This window comes from Canis lupus, chromosome 12 (assembly GCF_003254725.2).
Source record: "Canis lupus dingo isolate Sandy chromosome 12, ASM325472v2, whole genome shotgun sequence".
NCBI lineage: Eukaryota > Metazoa > Chordata > Mammalia > Carnivora > Canidae > Canis > Canis lupus.
Window position 1 is genome coordinate 12,920,164 of NC_064254.1, and position 22,214 is coordinate 12,942,377.

At 36.5% G+C, this 22,214-nt stretch overlaps 1 protein-coding gene across 2 annotated transcripts in view; it reads left to right on the top strand.

Annotated features, from left to right (window-relative positions):
* Positions 1-22,214, top strand: part of CDC5L (cell division cycle 5 like) — a 43,069-nt gene that overhangs the window by 15,055 nt on the left and 5,800 nt on the right. The window contains exons 7-15 of one of the 2 annotated variants that reach the window (XR_007401137.1): positions 38-182; positions 581-769; positions 2,878-3,026; positions 5,022-5,184; positions 7,154-7,318; positions 10,372-10,452; positions 10,744-10,986; positions 13,734-13,931; positions 16,201-16,348. Coding sequence is in view for 1 of the 2 variants with exons in the window: in XM_025418922.3 (XP_025274707.1) it covers positions 38-182; positions 581-769; positions 2,878-3,026; positions 5,022-5,184; positions 7,154-7,318; positions 10,372-10,452; positions 10,744-10,986; positions 13,734-13,931 (1,333 nt within the window). In the remaining variant the exon portion in view is untranslated. The remainder of the gene's footprint in view (positions 1-37; positions 183-580; positions 770-2,877; positions 3,027-5,021; positions 5,185-7,153; positions 7,319-10,371; positions 10,453-10,743; positions 10,987-13,733; positions 13,932-16,200; positions 16,349-22,214) is intronic. The other variant, XM_025418922.3, reaches the window with a different exon arrangement.

The window sequence follows — 22,214 nt, forward strand, 5'->3', positions numbered from 1 at the left end:
TTTTACAAATTCTCTTATCTATTTTGATTCACGATAGTGAAAAAGAAGGAAGAGACAGAAAAAAAGATAAGCAGCATTTGAAAAGGAAAAAAGAATCTGATTTACCATCAGCTATTCTTCAGACTAGTGGTGTTTCTGAATTTACTAAAAAGAGAAGCAAACTAGTACTTCCTGCCCCTCAGGTAATCTGATAAAAGTTTTTTTATTGTGTGAACTCCTATGCTTATCATTTATTTAGCAAATGTTTGGGGATATATGTGCCAGGTTTTTAGATATTGGGTGCCCTTAAGTTCAGTGTAATAGGTGAGCCACATAAAAATAAGTCATTGTAATATAGTATGATAAATAAGTAACAACTTCTCTGTATAAATTAGATTAGGCCTTATACCTTGTAATGGTTTACTAAGTAATTTTGTCAGCTATAAACAATTTATGAGCAGGTTAGGCCTCCTGGCCTCTTATTGTAGCTGACTAGCATGAAGGTGGTATTTGGCTTTGTGAACTTCAGGCTGCCTTCTTTTTAAAAGATTTTATTTATTTATTTGAGAGAGAGAGTGCGTGCACACATTTGTCTTTTTAGATTTCAGATGCTGAACTCCAAGAGGTGGTGAAAGTAGGCCAAGCAAGTGAAATTGCACGTCAGACTGCTGAGGAATCTGGTATAACAAACTCTGCCTCCAGTACTCTTCTGTCTGAGTACAATGTCACCAACAACAGTATTGCTCTTAGAACACCTCGCACACCAGCTTCCCAGGATAGAATTCTGCAGGTAAGCTGTCATAGTAGCCTCAGTCTTATGACACCTGTTCTTGAAAGTGTTATGAAGAATGGTAAGTGATTTAGTTTGTTTCTGACAAAGAGAATGGTAAGTGATTTAGTTTGTTTCTGACAAACTCAGTTGAAACTGAGCCTAGAATTCATAGATCCTAGAGATTTCTGTATTAGGGAAGCTAAATTAGCAGATTAAGTAATTAGGTGGTTTCATTTTTACATTTATTAATTCATAGGTTTTTTTCTCTTTTTTTTTTTTTATTTTTTATTTATTTATGATAGTCACAGAGAGAGAGAGAGAGGCGCAGAGACACAGGCAGAGGGAGAAGCAGGCTCCATGCACCGGGAGCCCGACGTGGGATTTGATCCCGGGTCTCCAGGATCGCGCCCTGGGCCAAAGGCAGGCGCCAAACCGCTGCGCCACCCAGGGATCCCTTTTTTTTCTTTTGAAGTCAGCCCTGCCTCCTTCATTTATCTGCACCAGTTGAAAAAAGTGCAACATTTTAAAATTTCACATTGCTTAGCAATCTTAGAAAGCAGATGTATGTAGTCAGTTATTATTTTTTTAACTTAAATTTTAGTTCACATACAGTCAGTATTGGTTTCAGAAGTTGTAGTAGTGATTTTTAAAACTTCCTTGCATTTCTATACTTAGCTTGGGACAGCCTGCCATTAGTATTATTTCCCTCTCTTTCATAAATACATGAGGTGTACAGCTCTGTGTGTTCTTAGGGCATTTATTCCAGAGAATAGCCACACCTAACAAAACACTATAGAGCACCCTTTCATCTCATTTCCTCTTCTTTAATAGTTAGAAATAGAATTTTATTTTATTTTTTATTTTTATTTTTTAGAGAGTGAGCACATACATGTGGGTTGTGGAGGAACAGAGGGAGGGGGGGTGGAGAGAGAGAGAATCTGAAGGGGGACTCCATCCCATGACCCTAAGATCATGACCTAAGCTAAAATCAAGAGTTGGATGCCTAACTGTGTCATCCAGGCGCCCCCAGAAATATAATTTTAAGGTCTTGATTTGGAATCAAGAAGTTCCTATAAACTTAGTAAGGGAGACACTTGTGTTCCTCATTGCTTGCTCTCAAGAGGCACCAATTACAGCTCTTTGTTTTTACTACCTTATTGCTAGGACATTTGTTATTTATTGATTTATTTTTAGTTTTAGCCATTTTCCACTTGGGAATTTGAACATTTGGCTCTCCCACCCTCTTCCTTTACCATGTGTACACACACTTTGCGTTCCACTATAGTTATATGATAATTTTGGTTAGCTCTGTATTCATGGTTTGCCATATGACTGTGTAAACCATATTCATTGCTGAGCCTACAAAGTGCCTTATAAGTACTATACTGTACATTATATTTTTCTTTGAGTTAATGCTTATTTTATTCAGATGCTAAATTTTCTGATTACTTAGCATGGATTCAACTCTGGACTTGATACTGTCTGTATAAATCTCCTGTAATCTGATCAAACTTTAGATATTCTTAGCTTTTTGAAGAAATGTTTCCCAGAATTTCTGAATGTTCTGTTCTGTACTGATTACTCTTTACTGTTGTTTACAGCTTGTTCTCTTGATTTACTGGTACCCCAGAAAGTCCCTTGGATTGCCTCTTTCCTGGCTTCCATGCCTTTGGTTTTCTTGGTTTACACCCTTGATAGTGAAGCATATCTTTACTTTAGTAACTTTCTGAGGATGGGTTCATGGCAGATGGAATTTTTAAGACGTTGCATCCTTTTAACTTGTTGCTAGTATAACTGGGTATAGAATTCTGGATTGAAATCTTCTTTCTTTTTTCCCCCTTTTTAAGTAAGCTCTATACCCACTGTGGGGCTTTAGCTCATGATCCTGAGATCAAGAGTTGCATACTCTACTGACTGTGCCAGCCAAGTACCCCTTCGTCAGGTCTTTTTGGTAACTGGAAATGGAAGTACTAAATTCTCCCATGGCGCAGAGTTCATTTTCTCTCTTGGTATTAAGAAAACGTATGAGTTCTGTCCCTTTTGAGATTTGTATAGTAGGACCAGGAGAGAGAATTCTCTCCTGGCTGAACTGTTAAAACACATTTCTTTACCTTCTTGTTTATCAGGAAGCTCAGAACCTCATGGCCCTGACCAATGTGGACACCCCATTAAAAGGTGGTCTTAATACCCCTTTGCACGAGAGTGACTTCTCAGGTGTGACTCCTCAGCGGCAGGTTGTACAGACTCCAAACACAGTTCTTTCTACCCCATTCAGGTAAATAAATCTTTTTGAAAAACTTGAATCTAGGGTTGGACGTGTTTTCTTTAGTAATGTTGATAAAGAATGGAAAAAGTGTTTAACTTGCCTTTTTGATTTTTTCTCATTCATAGTAGTACATAGCATAATAATATCCAGGAATTGGTTAAAGCTACAAGGAACTTTCTTCTTTTTCAGAGTTTCTGATGCTGTCACCTTGTTTCTGAGTATATTTTATCTGATTTTTTTAAAAAATTTTATTCATGAGAGAGAGAGAGAGGCACAGACATAGGCAGAGGGAGAAGCGGGCTCCTTGAGGGGAGCCCGGTGTGAGACTTGATCCTGGTACTCTGGGACCATGCCCTGAGCTAAAGGCAGATGCTCAACTGCTGAGCCACCCAGGCGTCCCATTTTACCTGATTTAAAAGGACAAATAAGTCCGTTGTTAATGATCATTTGTTGAATTTTATGAAAATTGTAGTCCTTTATCTGTATGAATTACTATTGCTTTTCTCCCAGTATTTTATTGTGAACATTTCTAATCAGAGAGGTTAAAAGAATGGAGTGGAAAATCATCACCTAGATCCTATAGCTGTTAACATCTTACTGTATTTGCTTTATTTATTTTTTAAAATTTTATTCATTCATTCATTCATTCATTCATTCATTCATTCATTCATGAGAAGCACAGAGAGAGAAAGAGGCAGAGGGAGAAGCAGGATCCACGCAGGGAGCCCACCATGCGACTCGATTCTGGGTCTCCAGGATCACGCCCTGGGCTGAAAGGGGCCCTAAGTCGCTAAGCCACCGAGGTTGCCCCCTGTATTTGCTTTATTACATATCTTTCCATTGGTCCATCAAATTTTTTAATGCATTTCAAAGTAAGTTGCAGGTTTCCATTCATTTCACATCTAACACAGATGGTCTTGTACATATCATTAACTAGAGGTCATAGTTCAGTGTCGCAATTTTTTTGTTTAAAGTCAGTTTTTTAAGAAGAGTTTGTAAAATGCTGTAGGAACAAGTCATATTGAAATGAAATTTGAGCTGTTAAGGTTGAAAAATCTTTGAGGTTTACTTTAATTTTCAGTGTTAGGACATGTCCTCCTACTTGTTGTTTAGTATGGGAAGCATCTCAGACTGTTCCAACTGTACCCAACAGCAGGATCAAGAAGCATTGGCGGCCAAATCCTTATATAATATTTAATACTTTTGCAAGGCTTGTAAGAGAGCCTAATTGCTCTTTTTCCTGTGTGTGTCTTGTCTCTCAACCAGATTGTAAGCTCTTGAGGGGCAGGGACCATGTCTTAAAATAACACTTCGCCTCACCTTTGGGAACACCTGTCTGGCAGCACCACTTGTTTGCAGCAGAGCCAAGATACAGGAAATAATAATAACAACAACAAAGGCTTTGATCAATTAAAATACAAGTTGCAGAGTCTGTGGACTTTATTCCTAAGGGAGTCTCAGCTGTCACTCAGTACTGTTCATATGTAGGCCTGGTGTTTGGTTTCCAAACAAAATGTTAAGGGTGAAACTAGGGAATTGAATGCTAGTGATAGTGGTGCTCTAGCCAACAGATCCTGGCGGGGAGGAGCAAATGATAAGATGAAGATATTGAACTCAAAAAAGAGTTTCCTGGGGGTCTTTGAGCATAGTGGCTGACCACCGTGTTCTTAGCCACCTTGCAGTGCATAAAGGAAAGCTTGCAGTAATTTCTGGTGGGTCTAGTTTAGCAAGACCAGAAAATGTCAAATGTAATAACTTAAAGTCATTAAAATAAAAATACTATGTGTAAATACTAAGCTATTTGACTAAACCCGTATTTGAACCTAGAGAGCTAACTTAAAAACCAGATAGGGAGACAGAATTTCTGCAATCTTTCTTTCTTTTATCCTTTGACAAAATAATGTGGAAATGATTTTCACATAAAATAGTTTATGTGAAAAACTTTTGAAAGTATAATCCAGATAAAATTGGCACTTTTATTAATTAGAATTTCTGTCTTTGTAGGACCCCTTCTCATGGATCTGAAGGGTTGACTCCCCGCAGTGGGACAACTCCCAAACCAGTTATTAACTCCACCCCGGGTAGAACTCCTCTTCGAGACAAGTTAAACATTAATCCTGAGGATGGAATGGCAGACTACAGTGACCCCTCTTATGTGAAGCAGATGGTATATGTCAATTCCCTTTTAATAACTCTTTAAAAAAAAAAACTGTTCTGTCTCATGGGTGCTATATTAAAATATTTCCCCTTGTTGGTGCATATTACATACACCTTAAGAAACTATACACCTGTGGATGCCAGAAAAGGAGAATGATTTGGAGGACGTGAGAAGGGGAACCTTTTGGTCTCATAAGCTTACTTAGTATGTTTGTGAATATTGATTATGCTGATAGTAATGCTCCTTGTATCTCCTATTACTTCATTTTTTACCATTTACTAATAGGTTACTTTCTTGAATGATACTTTTTTTCTAGTTCTCTAAAATAAAATTTGAGTTTGGAATGCCTCATAAATTAGGTTTTGAGCCTTGATTCCTCTGTTTGCTCTATACTTTTAGAAGAATAGTCTAGATCTCAAAGCCAAGTTGATGTTTATTGTTTATCTTAGTGAAGTTTTCCTTTGTGTATTTTGCAGGCTGATATAGACAGCTAATTTTAAAAGTCACAGTTTTATTTCTACCTTTATTGCTGCTTTTATTAAGTCGCTATTGAATCTTATGTGATACTACAGAAAATCATCGTGAGATTTTTTTTTTTTTAATGAGTTCCAATGATATTGGCCTATTCTCAGTTTCTAAGTTAATTCTAACTTCATGTATAGATTTGGTTAGTTTAGAAATTTTTTTTTTTTTTTAATTTTTATTTATTTTTGATAGTCACAGAGAGAGAGGCAGAGACATAGGCAGTGGGAGAAGCAGGTTCCATGCACCGGGAGCCCGACGTGGGATTCTATCCTGGGTCTCCAGGATCGCGCCCTGGGCCAAAGGCAGGCGCCAAACCGCTGCGCCACCCAGGGATCCCAGTTTAGAATTTTTTTGATGCACAAATTGATATCAACTAATGTCAACTGTAAAAAGCTATATGACAACTATCTAAACAAATGAAGAATCTAATGTGTGCAAAGCGCTGATCTGGAGACTTGAAAGAATCTGAAGTTAAAGATAATCCTTTGTCTTAAGGAAGTTTATACTCTGGAGAGATTGGTGTACTTACTAAACCAAGTCTGAAAATAATTGTAATATAAGAACAGAATAAGCTCTCTGGGTAAAACCAACATGCTTAGGGTGACCAAAGAAAGGAGTAATCACATTTGTTGAGTGGGCACTTGGAAAGCCTTCATTGAGGAGATATGCCCAGAAGGAGATTGGGGGCTGTCTCAGTAGGAGACCACGATATGAGTAATCATGGAGCATGTTTTGGACATAGCAGCTTATTGGGTCCTCACAGCTACCATACATGTAATGGAGCTGTGGGGAATGAGACTGGAAAGGTAAGCCAAGGATGTATTGGGGAAAATTTTGGGTACCAGGCAGTTTCTTTTGGGAAGTGTAGACTATTTTCTTTGGCCATCATATGATCCAGTAATTTTTTCTTTTTCTTCACTTTTTTTTTTTTAATTATTTGTTTTTAAGTAACTGTGTGCCCCACACGGGGTTTGAACTCACAGCCCCGAGGTCAAGAGTCATATGCTCTACTGACTGAGCCAGCCAGATGCCCCATGACATAGTAATTTCTATTAAAAATACAGAAAAATTCAAGCATCTTTTCAGATTAGGTTTTATTCGTCCAAGAACAAATTGACTTGAACTTGTTCTTATTTGCTGTTAAGTTTCAGTGTCAGAAATGTTTGCCTTAAATGGAAATCCTAAAGGATTTTTTCTGTCCCTACAGACGTAATTCCCAAACCTTCTATTAGAATATCCCAGAGTAAGTGTATTGATCACAGATCCGAGTTTTTGATCTTAATTTAGAAAAGAAAGTGAGATAGAAATTAAACAAAAAACTTGTTTCAGCTCTGAAGTTAGGGATCATTTTCCTAGAATTAAAATTAGGCTGATTATTTTTTAGAAACTCTTAAAGAATTTTGGTTGAATTCGTAATGTGTATGAATTGAGAAGGACCAATTTTTTTCTACAGGAAAGAGAATCTCGTGAACATCTCCGCTTAGGGTTGTTGGGTCTTCCTGCCCCTAAGAATGACTTTGAAATTGTTCTGCCAGAAAATGCTGAGAAGGAGCTGGAAGACCGTGAAATAGATGATACTTACATTGAAGATGCTGCTGATGTGGATGCTCGAAAGCAGGTGCATAATTGTGCTAGAAAGGAAGTGTGAAGTTGCTGAGTGTGTCAGTAGGCTGAAAGAATGAATGGTCATTAAATGTGTCAAGATTTCTACTTCAGAGTTTTATCACTATTCGAAAAGATTGCTCTAAAGTGAATAACATCATTAATAACATAGAGTCACATAACTAAGAATATACTCAGAATATCTTGATATTCTTAAAATGTGTGTAATATATATGTGCATATATAATTATTTAAATACCTCCTTCAGATGTATTTTATTTTATTATTTTTTGAAGATTATTTATTCATGAGAGACGGAGAGAGAGGCAGAGACATAGGCAGAGAGAGAAACAGGCTCCATGCAGGGAGCCTGATGGGGAACTCGATCCCAGGACTCCAGGACTATGCTCTGGGCCAAAGGCAGGCAGGCACTCAACCGCTGAGCCGCCTAGGCGTCCCCCTCCTTCAGATTTGTTATACCTGTTTAAAATACACATAGACTTTTATTTTTTAAAAAGAAGATTGATTGATTGGGAGCCTGCAAGCGGTGGGTGTCAAAGGGAGAAGGGGAGAGAGCATATCAAGCAGAATCTGCACTGATTGTGGAGCCCAATGGCAGGGTTCGGTTTCACAACTCCAGGATCATGACTGAGCCAAAATCAAGAGTCAGATACTTAACCATCTGAGCCACCAAAGCGCCCCATATATAGTCTTTTAGACATTGCTTTTCACTTTAGCCAAGAAAAGATGTTATTGATTGGTCTTAAAAACAAGTACATCTTGAATTGCTTGAGTAAATGACTTTAGGTCAGTATAAAGTAATAATTAAGTGGATTTGGAAATTTAGAATGTATCGGAATAATATTAGTAACACCTTGTACTGATACATTATAGTTACTAATTTGCACATACCATCCTGGTGATGTAAAGAGAGATGGTATTAGCTTCATTTTAGAAAAAAGGAAAGAAGCTCAGGTTTAATTACTTTTCTAGCTTTCATATTTGGAAAGTGGTGAATCTTGATCTAAAACTGAGATCATGTGACCCCTTTTAGGTATTCTTGGCTACAGTCCATTTCAGGATGATTTTAGAAATTGAGTAATTTTCATGGAACTGGAGCATGAATAGCATCAATACGAAATATTTTAGAAACCATATGAATGTGCTTTCTGATGGGTAATACAGGATAATACTTGTGTTGAGTTTTCTTAGTTTTGTTCTACATTTACTCTAAGAAATGCTGTGAAATCTAATATATTAACCCATATTATTCATGATTTAAGAATCAGGAAACCAACACCTTCATTGGCTGGCTTTTTAAATGAAAAATCAGTAACTTTTGGGGTGGAAGTGAGGGTTGTGTTGCAGGGTGAACAATTAAGAGTCCCCTCTAGGTTTAGGATTCAAATTTATTATTAATTTTGATTTTTAAATTTTATTTTAATTCTGATATAGTTAACATACAGTGTAATACTAGTTTCAAGTGTGTAGTGTAGTGATTCAACACTTCCATCACCCATTGCTCATCACAGCAAGTGCACTCTTTAATCCCCATCACCTATTTTTCACCCATCTCCTCACCCACCTGCCTTCTGGTAACCATCAGTTGGTTAGTTCTCTATAGTTAAGAGTCTGTTTCTTGGTTTCTCTCTTTTCTCTCTCCCTTTCCTTTTTTTCTTTTTTCCTTGCTGGTTTGTTTTGTTTTTCTTAAATTCTACATATGAGTGAAATCATATGGCATTTGTCTTTCTGTGACTTATTTTACTTAGCGTTACGCACTAGCTCCATCCATGTCTGTTGCAAATGGCAAGATTTCATTCCTTTTTATGGCTAAAGACTGAATAATATTCCACTGTAGAGTGTGTGTGTGTGTGTGTGTGTGTGTGTATTGCATCTTCTTTATCCATATGCACACATACATACATATATACACAGAAACATACATATGCCACATCTTTATTCATTCATCTATCCATGGACACTTGGGCTGCTTTCATAATTTGGCTATTTTAAATAATGCTGCTCTAAACATAAGCGTGCATGTGTCCTTTGAGTTATATTTGTATTTTTTTTGTGTAAATGTCTAGTAGTGTGATTGCTGGATTGTAGGGCAGTTCTATTCATACTGTTTTCCACAGTGGCTGTACCAGTTTGCATTCTTACTAACAGTTCAGAAGGGCTCCTTTTTCTCCACACCTTCACCAACACTGGTTTCTTGTGTTTTTGAGTTTAATCATTCTGACAGGTGTGAGGTGATATCTCATTATAGGTCTTAAAACAATTTTTTTTTTTGACTAAGCTCCACTCCTAATGTGGAGCTTGAGCCACCAGCCTTGAGATCAAGAGTCAGATGCCCTACCAACTGAGCCATCCAGGTGCCCTTATCTCATTGTAGTTTTGATTTGCATTGCCCTGATGATGAGCGATGTTGTGCTTCTTTTTATGTGTCCGTTAGCCATCTGAATGTCATCATGGAGAATTTTGTCTGTTAACATCTTCTGCCCATTTTTCTTTCTTTCCATTTTTTAATTGGATCATTTGTTTTTTGGTGTTGAGTTCTTTATATATTTTATCAGATATGTCACTTGCAGATATCTTTTCCCATACAGTAGGTTGCCTTTTAGTTTTGTTGATCATTTCCTTCAGTGTGCAAAAGCTTTTAACTTTGATGTTAATTCCCATAGTTTATTTTTGTTTTTATTTCCCTTGCCTCAGACTTACCTAGAAAAATGTTGCTACAGCTGATGTCAGGGACATTACTGCTTGTGTTCTTTTCGAGGATTTTTATTAGGATTCCAGTTTAAACAGAAAAAAATGATTATCTGATGGATGAAGCCATGTAAACTTGGAGAATGCTTTAGTAGCTGTTGGCAATTCTTAGTTTGTATTGTAATGAGAGAGTGAATAGACTGATTTCTGTTGCTTTATTGTCTTTCTACAAACTTACACAGATTTCTACAGCTTTAGCTCTTGAGCATGCATGTTGTTATAGACTAAAGTTTTCAACTTTATTGAAATGCGGCAAATATTGCATATCTGTAATAATGGATATAAAAATAATTTTTTAAGGCTATACGAGAGGCAGAACGTGTAAAGGAAATGAAACGAATGCACAAAGCTGTCCAGAAAGATCTGCCAAGACCATCAGAAGTAAGTGTTAGAACTTCTGGCTTTGGAAGTTTTAAGTTTCTTCTTTGTGATTGCTGTTTTTATGTCATTCATAAAGTCTGTAAAACAAAATTTTATCTACTTTCTGGAATGTAGTAAAGCAGTTGCAGATCTAATCTTTAAAATGTTTCACTGGTACAAATAAGACTTTAGAAGGAAAAAAATTTTTTTTTAAAATGTAAAACTGCTATTTAATTCATGCTAGGGCAAGTAAGTAATAGCATCAGTATTGCAGTGATCTGTTTGTTAATGGTACTTGTTTTAAAATTTTAGGTAAATGAAACGATTCTAAGACCCCTAAATGTAGAACCACCTCTAACAGATTTACAAAAAAGTGAAGAACTAATCAAAAAAGAAATGATTACAATGCTTCATTATGACCTTCTACATCATCCTTATGAACCATCTGGAAATAAAAAAGGGAAAACTGTAGGATTTGGTACTAATAATTCAGAACACATTGCCTATCTGGAACACAACCCTTATGAAAAATTCTCCAAAGAAGAGCTGAAAAAGGTATGATTAAACAGAAATATTTTGGTCTTGATTAAAGTATTGGTTCAGTACTGTGTATCATAGATGAACAGTAGCTTATTTTCTGAGGCTGATATTTATAAACAAATGAATTTGTAATTAGGAGATAGCTGGTCATATGACGTGTTAGGAGGACGACATACTTGACCATGCCCCTTTCCCCTTTCTTGATAGAGCTTCTTCAGGTGAACACTAGCTTAGGTGGCAAGGTGTTTTTGTTTTATGGGTATATGCCTGATGGACAGTTGCTACAATTGCCACTTCCTGTGTTCAACTGCTATTTCTGAGTAGAATTGAATACCTTTAATACTTCAACCTGGGGCAGTCCCGTGGCGCAGCAGTTTAACGGTGCCTGCAGCCCAGGGTGTGATCCTGGAGACCCGGGATTGAGTCCTACGTCGGGCTCCCTGCGTGGAGCCTGCTTCTCCCTCTGCCTGTGTCTCTGCCTCTCTCTCTCTTGCTTTCTCTCTCTCTCTCTCTGTGTCTCAATAAATAAATAAAATCTTAAAAAAAAAACAAAACTTAAACCTCATTTAGATTAATATGAGAAAGCAAGCACATATTCAAAATGTTTCTTTCACCTAGTCAAAGAAAGGAAATACCATTTACTGAATTTATTCCTTTTACTTGATTTCCCACTATTCTTTTGGATAAGGAAATAGAGAAACGTTTTCCTGTAGAAAGTCTCTCCTGCCTCTTCTCCATATGCATTTGATTATTTCTGCTTTGACAGAGCAAACAGCTATGATTGTGAATAGAAATCATTTCTTCCATGGTATGAGGAAATACAGTGGGTGCCATGGTTGGAAGCAGAGTGGTCATTAGCCATTAGTCTTTTTTTCTGTAGTGCTTAGCCTTGAGGAACAGACAGACCCGTTGTTGGAATCTGCTATTGCATACTTGGGAGGAAATCCATAAGATACCTTTTTCTGTCTTTTCTTGTGCTTTTCTTCTGTCTTATTCTTTCCATTTTCCTTGTTGAGAAGTAATATATGTTTATTAAAAGATTTTGAGAAAATAGAGAAAGGAAAGAGGATTTATTTAGATTTATATTTAAACAGTTTGCCTGTGATTTCTGAGGATCTGAGTTATTCATTTTAGTAAGTGTGACGGGAAACTGACATCTGTTGAGGGCCTCTTGTGGCAAGCACATTTAATCATTGGACTGGGGTTAAGAATTACACTCTGAATTCTGTACTTGAACAGTGTTCTTTTTTCGGAGGGAAAATAGGGGAAGATGGGATCAAGGGGTTTACTGTATTTATGGAAACCAAAATAAGGATCACATTATGATCTGTTGTAGCTTAATAGAAGATTCTGTAGGGGATAGATTCTAATAAAGTTTTTGAAAAATACGTAGTGCTTTGGAATTATTTGAAACCATTACAGGCTAGTTTAAATATTCTTTTATATTTTATGTATGTATTTATATTCCTCTCCGTTCCAAAAAGGATTTGAAACAGCTATTTACTTAGATTCTTTATGGAGAGTTTAAAGATAACTTAGTCATACTCTCTTCTTATAATTATAGGAGCTGATTTTATAAATTTTTATTATGTACAGTTTGGGAATGAAATACCATTTCTCTTATGAAGTGTCAGATTTTCATTAAAGATGTTACAATTGATTTGTTTTCATTATTTCCCCTCAGAGATACTGTTTTAAAGTGTATTCTTTATCTTCTAGAGACACGATTTTCCATTAAGTCTTTTGTATTTGATTTTAATATACTTTGGTCTGTTTTATTTTCTGATGTACTAGAATGATTGAAAGTTTTCTTTAAAGCATGAAAAGATAGTTGTCAGTTTTTAGCCATGAGGCAAAGGGCTGGAAAAAGTTTATGTGTTCTACTCATGGAGTCATTGTGTCTGATGTTGGGGTAGCCTCTGTATGTATTTTGTATCACTTAATCCCAGTAACAAATAGGTTGGTATTATCCTCATTTTACAGATGAGAAATGGGCTCAGAGATGTTCAGCAAATTCAGACAGCTGCCTAAATGGTAAAACTATGATTTGTACTCAGGTCTATCAATTCTATCCCCCTCATTCTTTCATCTTAAACTTTCTTAGTAGTAAGTAAAAGCTGGTCTGTGATCCATTATTTTCCGATCTGTGCCCCATCTCATTCTCTGGCAATGTTGGGGGCATTTCAAATGAGAAAACAGGCATGTATCAAAAGAAATGCCTAGTTCCCCTTCACAATCTTGTGAAGTCTAAAGTGTAGGGAGGCAATTGGTAGAGTGGAAGGAATTAGCCAAGCACAGGTGCCATTTGGCTTGGCCCTGATCCTGCCTTGCCTTTCCTAGTGATGTGTTTTTGAACATGTTGATTAATCTCTCTGAACCTTAGTTTCATCAACTTTAAAATGTGATTAATACCAACTACTTTGTAAGATGGTTGTGGTGTTTGGAGATAATGTAGGTTGAAATGTTTCTGGCGTATAGTAGATATCTGAGAAATGGTTGCTTCTTATTACAGTGATTGAAGGCAAAGGATATTTATATTGTTCAGGATACATGGATGCTTGACTTTTCAGATCAATCTGCCCCAGCTTATTGGCTTCTTAATTCATTTTAACTTAGATGTTTTCTCCCTTTCCAAGAAAACAACCAGTTAACCCAAACTCCTTCTCTTTACCCAAAGAAAGGAAAAACTAGTTTTTTAAACTTCTCTCTTGATGGCAAGTTATTCTAGTACCTAAACTTACTGAAATTATTACTGTACACAGGCCCAGGATGTTCTGGTACAGGAGATGGAAGTGGTAAAACAAGGTATGAGCCACGGAGAACTCTCAAGTGAAGCTTATAACCAGGTATGGGAAGAATGCTACAGCCAAGTTTTGTATCTTCCTGGGCAGAGCCGCTACACACGGGCCAACCTAGCTAGCAAAAAGGACAGGATCGAGTCACTGGAAAAGAGGCTGGAGGTTGGTATCCTTTTAAAATTCTAATTTAAAGTGTACCTTGATTGAAATAATGAACCGAATAATACCATTGGAGACAATTTCAGAAGAGTAGACCTGAGGTGATTATTGCTTTTGCAATTCTTTTTCTTTTTCTTTTTCTTTTTTTAAAAGTCTCTTTGTTTGTTTTAGTAATCTACACTCAATGTGGAGCTTGAACTCACCACCTTGAGACCAAGAGTTGCATGCTCTTCTGACTGAGCCAGCCAGGTGCTCCTTGCTTTTGCAATTCTTGAGAGAAAACTGCACTGAAGTGTTCTATCTTCTTTGACTTTTTCAGAATTGCTGATAAATGGGCAATTTATGATAAAGAGTGCCCTCCAGGTGATCACAGGTCAAACAGAACCTTTTAAATGTGGGAGCAGGAGACAAGAAGTTAACACTAGTCACACATAACAATGTTTATCAATGCTGAAATAGCTTGTTTTCTCTAAGGAGGGAGCTCAGTGGTACCAAGAAAATTTTATAGCCAAGGGAGCCCATTTATAAAACTTTGTTTTACTCTCTGTTCATCCTCTGATTCTTTCGAGTTTGTTGCAGAGAGAGCACCAAGCTGGATTATCTTAGACAGTGGCTTCTGTGATTTTTTACACATCCTAGGAAATGTTGAAATGTACGAGATGGGAGTTTCTTAGTGTATGGTTTCGTAATATGGTCTTTGTGTTTTGAATTCCAGAATCTGTGTAGGCAATTTTCCAATGGCATGTAAATTGTGGTTCATGGACCACTAGGCTGCCTTTTGGATTCCTAATGGTGGCCTTCAGGGATGTTTCTGAGGCCAGGATGGGATGGGGAAGCAAGGGATGCTATAGGCAATCACATGCAGAAATGGCCTCAATTTCCTCCTAAGTAGTTCCTAATTTCTTTTTACAGAAAGCGTTGGAAAATATTTTTACTTAGAGTTAAAATAAAAAAATGATAATATCACTTGGGGTGGTTGGTGCTGTTGTGAGGGCTAGGAAAATGAACAAAAAATAAAAGCATTCTTTTAATATGAAATTATTCTAATTCTTAATTTTACCCTTAAGACCACATGTATAGGCACCTAATGGTTAACACTTGTGAGCCTCTTTTTTCATTTAGTGGTAATGAGTTTCTCTTTGAAGTAATTCTCATCTTGGTTGAAACCTTTGCAATCCAAGTAATGCTAGTTACTCAGTTGTATTACTAGCTTCCAGCAGGGTGTGCTGTTGTGCTGTGTTTTTAATTCACGATTTAAAGTCTGGGAAAGGAGAACATCAGTGGTCACATTTAAAGTTATATTTTCTGTTGTATAGGCTTTGTTTCTTATTTATAAATGGTAGTTAGCAGTGTAATCCTGATCTAAAGTCACATCATAATTGATTAGAAAGCTGTTTGGAAAGCTTCCTTGTAACATTTATATACAAATACTTTGGTCTCTCACTCAGTTTGAAAAGCTTCTCATTTGAGGTGGGTAAACTTTTTCTGCCTCAAGTGGTAAGGACATTTTGTGCTCTTTAAGATATAAAAAAAGTTTTTTTTTTCCTAAATCTCATTTACTTTGTTGAGGCACTAACTTTCATGACAGCAAATAAATGTGTCACAAAGTGAGTGGTGCCATAAAGTACAGTAATTTTTATTTTTATGTTGAATTGGTCTTGTGAGTTTTGAAGGGAAAAATACAGAAAGAACCTCTGCTGTTCTTTTGGAGATTTATTTGGGTCGTTTATGAGCAACCATTAAAAACATGTGGTTCTCTTTGTTCAGTTCAGTACCAAGAACTGAAATCTTCCGTTGAACTATTTTTGTTGAAGGATTGGTGATTTTGGAAGAATATTCATAAAACAGTCTGAAGTAATTTTTCTTTTCTTGACTTCTGGATAACTTACTTTATTGTTTACCCAGCTAGTTACTTTTAAAGAATATGTAATCAAATCCTTTAATTTAGTAAACTACACTTATTTCAAATGAAAGTTCATTAAATCTTTAAAAAGAAGAAAAGAGACTCAAAAACCCAAATAAACAAATCCCCCATTTTATTTGTATCCATCCCTAATTCAGAACTAGGTTTGTGTTAGCTTATTTTAGTTTTTGAAGACACAATTCTACTGGTTTGAAATACATAAATATTTTATTTCAATTGTGGTAATTCTTTCATCATTTCAGTTGATTGCTAAATTATAAACATTATTCAAAGTTTGTTGTGGGGAAGGAACTCCAGTCGTATTATATAAACTGAATGCTATACTTAAATTATTCTTTCCACTCTTAGGTTCAGGGAGATATGCTTTTCTGTGCAAGCACAATACACCATGGCTGCCAGTGTGTTTGATTTTTGCTGTCATGAACTTTGGAACAGTGAATCTAAATTATGGCCCTATCACAGTGTATCAAGCAAGATGAAATCCAGCTTTGTCGTGGTTGGTGTCTCCTAAATGGATTAAAAAATATGCCCTGAGGTTTATATTGGAGCTGGTCTTTGAGCCATTACTCATTAGTATTTGAAACGTAGAACTTAAATGAAAACCCTTAAGATATTCATTTAAAACTAATAGAAAGAACCATCTCAGATTTTATGTAGAATGTGGTGCATGGTAAAAGGAGTCTGTTAAATGCATAGAATCAGAATGTAGTCACAGGTTAGAAGTAAGCAGGAAAGACTTCAGAATTGTAACCAAGGTCATGTATTTTATTCTGCTTTGGAGGCAGAATTAATTTTAGAATCCTGTCAGATTTTTTTGTGTAAAGGCGGCAGCAGCAGCAAACAGAAATGATAGCTAATATCAGGAAAGGAAAAGTTTTTAGAAAGCATAGCATATTGAGGCTATTTAAATATGGTATTTTAATAGCTTCTGAGTGCATTGTAGGTGTATGGTAGGAGAGTAGAATGATTGCTATTTGTAGTGATGCCCCAGATTTAAAAAATAAAACATTTAATTTCTGTTTAGTGTCATCTCTTTCCTTTTGTTTGTTTTAAAGAGGGATGGCTAAAACAGTAGGAAAATTTTTATTAGATGGTAAAAAATAAAACGGTTTTAGTATTTGATGTAATCATATGTTTAGTGAGTATTAGTGAGCATCTGCTATGTGCCAGCCCTTGCTCCAAGCCCCTGGGAATATAGTAGGAACAAAGCAGACAAGCTCTGTGCTCTTGTGGACTTCAGTTATCTGGAAAATGCTTCATGTGGAGAACCTCATTTTTTGATGATGCCAGATAAATGAGTCATTACTGTATTTGGGAAGTGCAAATAGAATTTGAAGTGTTCTAATTTGTTTCCACTTTAAGTGGAAATAGGAAATTGTCTGAAGACATAATTATTTTGAGTGAAATAATTTCCAGTAGGTGCAAAAGTGAAATAAGAAGTCTGAATTTAGGCCTGCTATTAAATTTAATAGTATTTGAAATAGTATCTAAACTGCCGTGTTGAGGAAGTTTGGCTGAAAAGTAGATTTTGTCATGTTAGCTATAAAAATGGAAAGGCTTTCCTTAGAGGTGGAAACTAGGTCCAGAGGTAATACTTCTCCCTGTATTTTACTGGCACAGTCAACTTAGTCAAGAAATATTATGTAACCATCAGCTTCTTGGAAATAAAGTAACTTAACACAGATAACACATTTAAAATCTTTCTCAGTGTATTTCTAGAACTCTTATGAGGACTCCTGACTGAATGGTTATATTTCAGCAAAATTGGCACAGTGGATCATATTTTCTCAGTTATTTTCGTTAAAAAGTCAGATATTTTTACATAGGAAAAAATTCCTCTTAATACTTGGAAGAGTGAAAGCTTCCGGTGCAGATTGAGTTGTTGCGCTAACCTGGGGTGACGGCCTGTGTGTTGTAGTCACTCTGCAGGTTTCATGCTACCTCATCAGAGGTGTGTGGGGGAGGGGGCAGCGCAGGGCATAGGAGAGAAGTTTCTAATACTCTGAAATGCTCCCTTTCTCGAGTTCTGCTCTTTCCTTTGATCCTTAAAGGCATCGACAGAGCTCTTGTTTCTTTCAAGAACTCTAGAGCTGGATCAGAGATTTCCTTGGTACAGTTGTGTTGCTTCTGTTAGGCCTCAACATTGAGTTGACTTTGTCTCATGTGACATTTCCTAACTCATGCAGTTGTCAAGTGCTCTTGGTGTTCTGCTTTGTTGGTCCATTACTGTTCTTGAAAAGGATTTTGGTGAGGTTTTGCCTCACTGCTTAGCTTGCTTTATCGGGATGCAGCTTGGTAGTTGCTAACTTGGGTTGATGCTAGTAGCAATAATCACTTACTTGGACCTGCAGCTCATCAGTATGGAGAAGGTTCACTGATAGAACTTAATACCAGTGAATAGCATAGAGATTAAAGGAAGGGCACTCATGGACTCTTGTTGTTTGCAAACATTTTGGTGGTTGAACCACATCGTTACTACTATAGGATCATATTGCTAAATGATGGACTAGGAAGTGGAGCTGCCATCAACTCTGTATTTATTTTGGGTATCCTTAAACCTGTTTTTCCAGTAGTATAAAGTTATATTCTGGGCCCCCAAGCAAGAGTTTCACTGAGGGATGCTCTTAATGTTTCTGAACCTCACTGTAACAGGCTTTAACTGAAGACAGTATTGGAGACCCAGGATAATGTGTTTATTTTGGAATTACTTAAGCTTAGTAACCTTAACAAACTTAGTGAGTTTGAAAGTAACAATTACACTTTTATAAGTCCCATACAGCCCCCTTTTGTAATGACCCGAGGAAACACTTATGGTTCCACTGATTCATCTCCTGGGGACCATCAGTTTTCCATTGGTCTCTGGCCAGTCTTTTTTAGACAGTTTCTCTTCTATGCATTTAAGAAATAACATTTGTAGGCGTTTTTCTAAAAATAATACCTGTACTTTGTAGAAAATTTAAGAAGATATTAAAAAACAATTTAAAAAGAAGCCTACCATCCAGACATAATCGCCTTAAACATTTTGAGGGGTGTGTATGTATATATGTATATATTTATATATATGTGTGTGTATGTGTATTTGTATGTATATCACTACATATAGAAAAAATTACCAGATGCATCCACGCGTGGAGGAAAGGAGGAAGGTATTTAGAACTGGATTGGAATCACCGTATACTACTTTGTTAACTTAATGGTATATTATTACAAATAACATTTTTAAAAAAGCCTGATCACTTGCTCTCTTCTATAAAGTTGTGGCAAAGAATAGCTTTGCTGAAATCCTCAGGTAATTATATACTAGTTATATTCTGCTCAGCTTCTTAAAAAGTTGTTAAATAACCTTTTCTTCCCTGTAAAATTTTTCTGAGAGATGTTTGTTTTCTTATAATTTTATAGCTTATTAAGAATAAAAGAATTAGGAATTTAAAAGTATAAGCTGGGGAAAGTCCAAGCTTTTCCTGTAGGCTAATGTCTCAATCAAGGAAAGAATGATGGACAGATCCATTAATTAAGATCTTGTTTATGGGTGTCTAGAATAACTTGTTTTTCAGGGAACTGTCTGATGGCATTAAGCCATTTAGACCCACAGCTTGAATTTCTTCAGGCATGTTTGCATTGCAGGGGCTGAGGCAAGACAGATGTTCAGTAGTGGTTTATTAGTAGTGGTGTGGCCTAATGTGTTGAACTTTCAATTAGGACACACTCCGGAGCTTCTTCACTTAGTGGCTGTGTGGCCCAGGGCCAGTTACTTAACCTCGCTGAGCCTCTAAGTTGCTTACCTGTGATATTTGGGCGGGTAATTGTTTTTATCTCCCGGAAGTGAGAGTTTGAGATACTGTTAAGATTAAATGAGATATGGTGTGCCTAGCAATTAGCAAGGTTTTGTGAATGGAAATTCTCCCATGTCTCTTCAGGTGTGTTATCACCCTTAGTGTTACCTAAATTGGATTAAACTTGGTTTGATACTTTCAGATATCAAGAAGTAACTGTTAACCTTGCACAACAGGGTGGCTGAGATTTTGTTCTGTAAATTTTGGTGATTGTCTGAAATTTGAGACATGGGATGATTTTCGCAGAGAGGTTGAGTAAGGCTTACGGCTCAGATTTTGGTTAGTATAAATGGATTTTAATGTAATTGTGGATTTTAATTTAACATTTGATATATATACGTTTTGGTGTGTTGAAATTGTTGACATACTTGTAAATTTTGATGTCTCTTATATTTCATCGTATTATTTCATGGTTTGTGGTATACAGTCTTAACAAAATAGCATCTCCTGTAGATACTGAATTTGAATTTTATAGAACCTTTTATTCTGGGAGTTTTCAAATATACCCTAATATGGATTAGTATTAATGAGTCCTCAAGTGTTATCATCCAGCTAGGAGTATCAGCTCACAGCCACTTTGTTTCCCATGTTATTCTCCCTTTCCCATTATTTTGAAGCAAATTCCAAACATTGTGTTATAAGACTGAGTTACGGTACAGTACATGAAATTTGTCAGTTTGGTGTCCCTACGCATTTATATGTGGATACAATTTTATTCATTCCCTCCCCTTTTTACATTATTCATTCATTCATTCATTCATTCATTCATGAGAGATAGAGAGAGAGAGAGGCAGAAACATAGGCAGAAACACAGGCAGAAACACAGGCACAGGCTTTGATGCAGGGAGCCCAATGCGGGACTCGATCCCAGGACTCTAGGATCACGCCCTGGGCCGAAGGCAGGTGCCAAACCGCTGAGCCACCCAGGGGATCCCCTCATCTCCCCTTTTGTTTTTTGTTTTTTTTTTAAATATTTTTTATTTATTTATTTATGATAGTCACACAGAGAGAGAGAGAGAGAGAGAGAGAGGCAGAGGGAGAAGCAGGCTCCATGCACCGGGAGCCTGACGTGGGATTCGATCCCGGGTCTCCAGGATCGCGCCCTGGGCCAAAGGCAGGCGCCAAACCGCTGCGCCACCCAGGGATCCCTCATCTCCCCTTTTGAATTGAATTTTACTCTTTCATTTTGGATATAGTCAGCTTTACATCAAGTGTTCTACTTGAATTTTCTCTTGTTTATAGTTTTCTAATAGTGCGTTTTATTCAGGATTATTAGAAATTTTGTGCTGATGTAAATTTAAAGCATAAGCTTTCATTATAACCATATTTGGTAGGTTTGGTGACAAATGAACAAAGTATTTAAGAATTTGAAGTGCATTTCTGAGTACAGATAAGAATTTGAAAAAAAAACTTTTGAGAACTTTTTGTAACTCAGCACTAACATACCAACCAAGCTCCTTAAGCCAGTATTGTTTTGTTCAAAATAAGTTGTCCTTCAGGAAGGGCAATTGCTAATACTTAATTTTTTAAAAAAAGTTTTAGAAATATGAATTTGGTTAAGTCACAGTCTCTTTTCTCTTGATTTTTTTTTTTTTTTGTATTTTAAACAATAAGGTCTTATACCCTGTTGGACTTTAATGTTTCTGTGGTATGTAAGTGTGAGGTGGGGAAGTTGGACTAATTTAAGGCAGTTCTGTTCCATGAATGCATGTGCATTTCATGTTTGAGGTTTCTTGGCTAGAAAAAAGCCAGACCTTAAAGATTAGCATTTATTTCTCCCTCCTCAAGTGCATTGAGCAGGCGAAGGTTGAACATACACATTTTACATAGTGTACAAATCATCGTCTTTTATGTTTTAATGATCAGATGGTAGTTGTAAGGTAACTGAGCTTAAATTGAATGTTAAAAGCTGAGTTAAAATTCCTTATACTTTTAGTGACTAAATTTACATAGTTATTTGACTAAATTAATTTTTTTGCCCGTGCCTAATTATTTTTGTATAATTTATTTCCATATTTGCTTGGAATCTTAGCATAATATTTGAGCCAGAAGATTTTACATAAAGCTTGAGCTGAATTAAATAAAATTATTGGCATGAAATGGTAGCTAGCAACTTTGCAGTTTTAAAATCTTTGATAGTTTGAGAAGCATAAATGACTCAACTGTATGAGATGTACTCCCCAGTTACAAGGTACCAGTCATTCTAAATGTGCCTTGATGACTGAGTAATAAACATTTTCAGAACATAAGTATTATGCTGTTGTACCAAATTGGAAATTGAATGTCAGTGGAGTACAGTGCATATAGCTAATTGAATTATCTTAACCAATGAAAATGAAAATTTGTATGTCTGTTTTTTAAAATGTGCTATGTGTAGGGGCACCTAGGTGGCTCATTCAGTTAAGTACTGACTCTTGATTTCAGGTCAGGTCATGATCTCAGGGTGGTGAGAGGGAGTGCTCAGCAGGGAGTCTGCTTGAGATTCTCTCCCTCTTCCATGTCTCCTCCCCTCTCACACTTGCTTTCTCT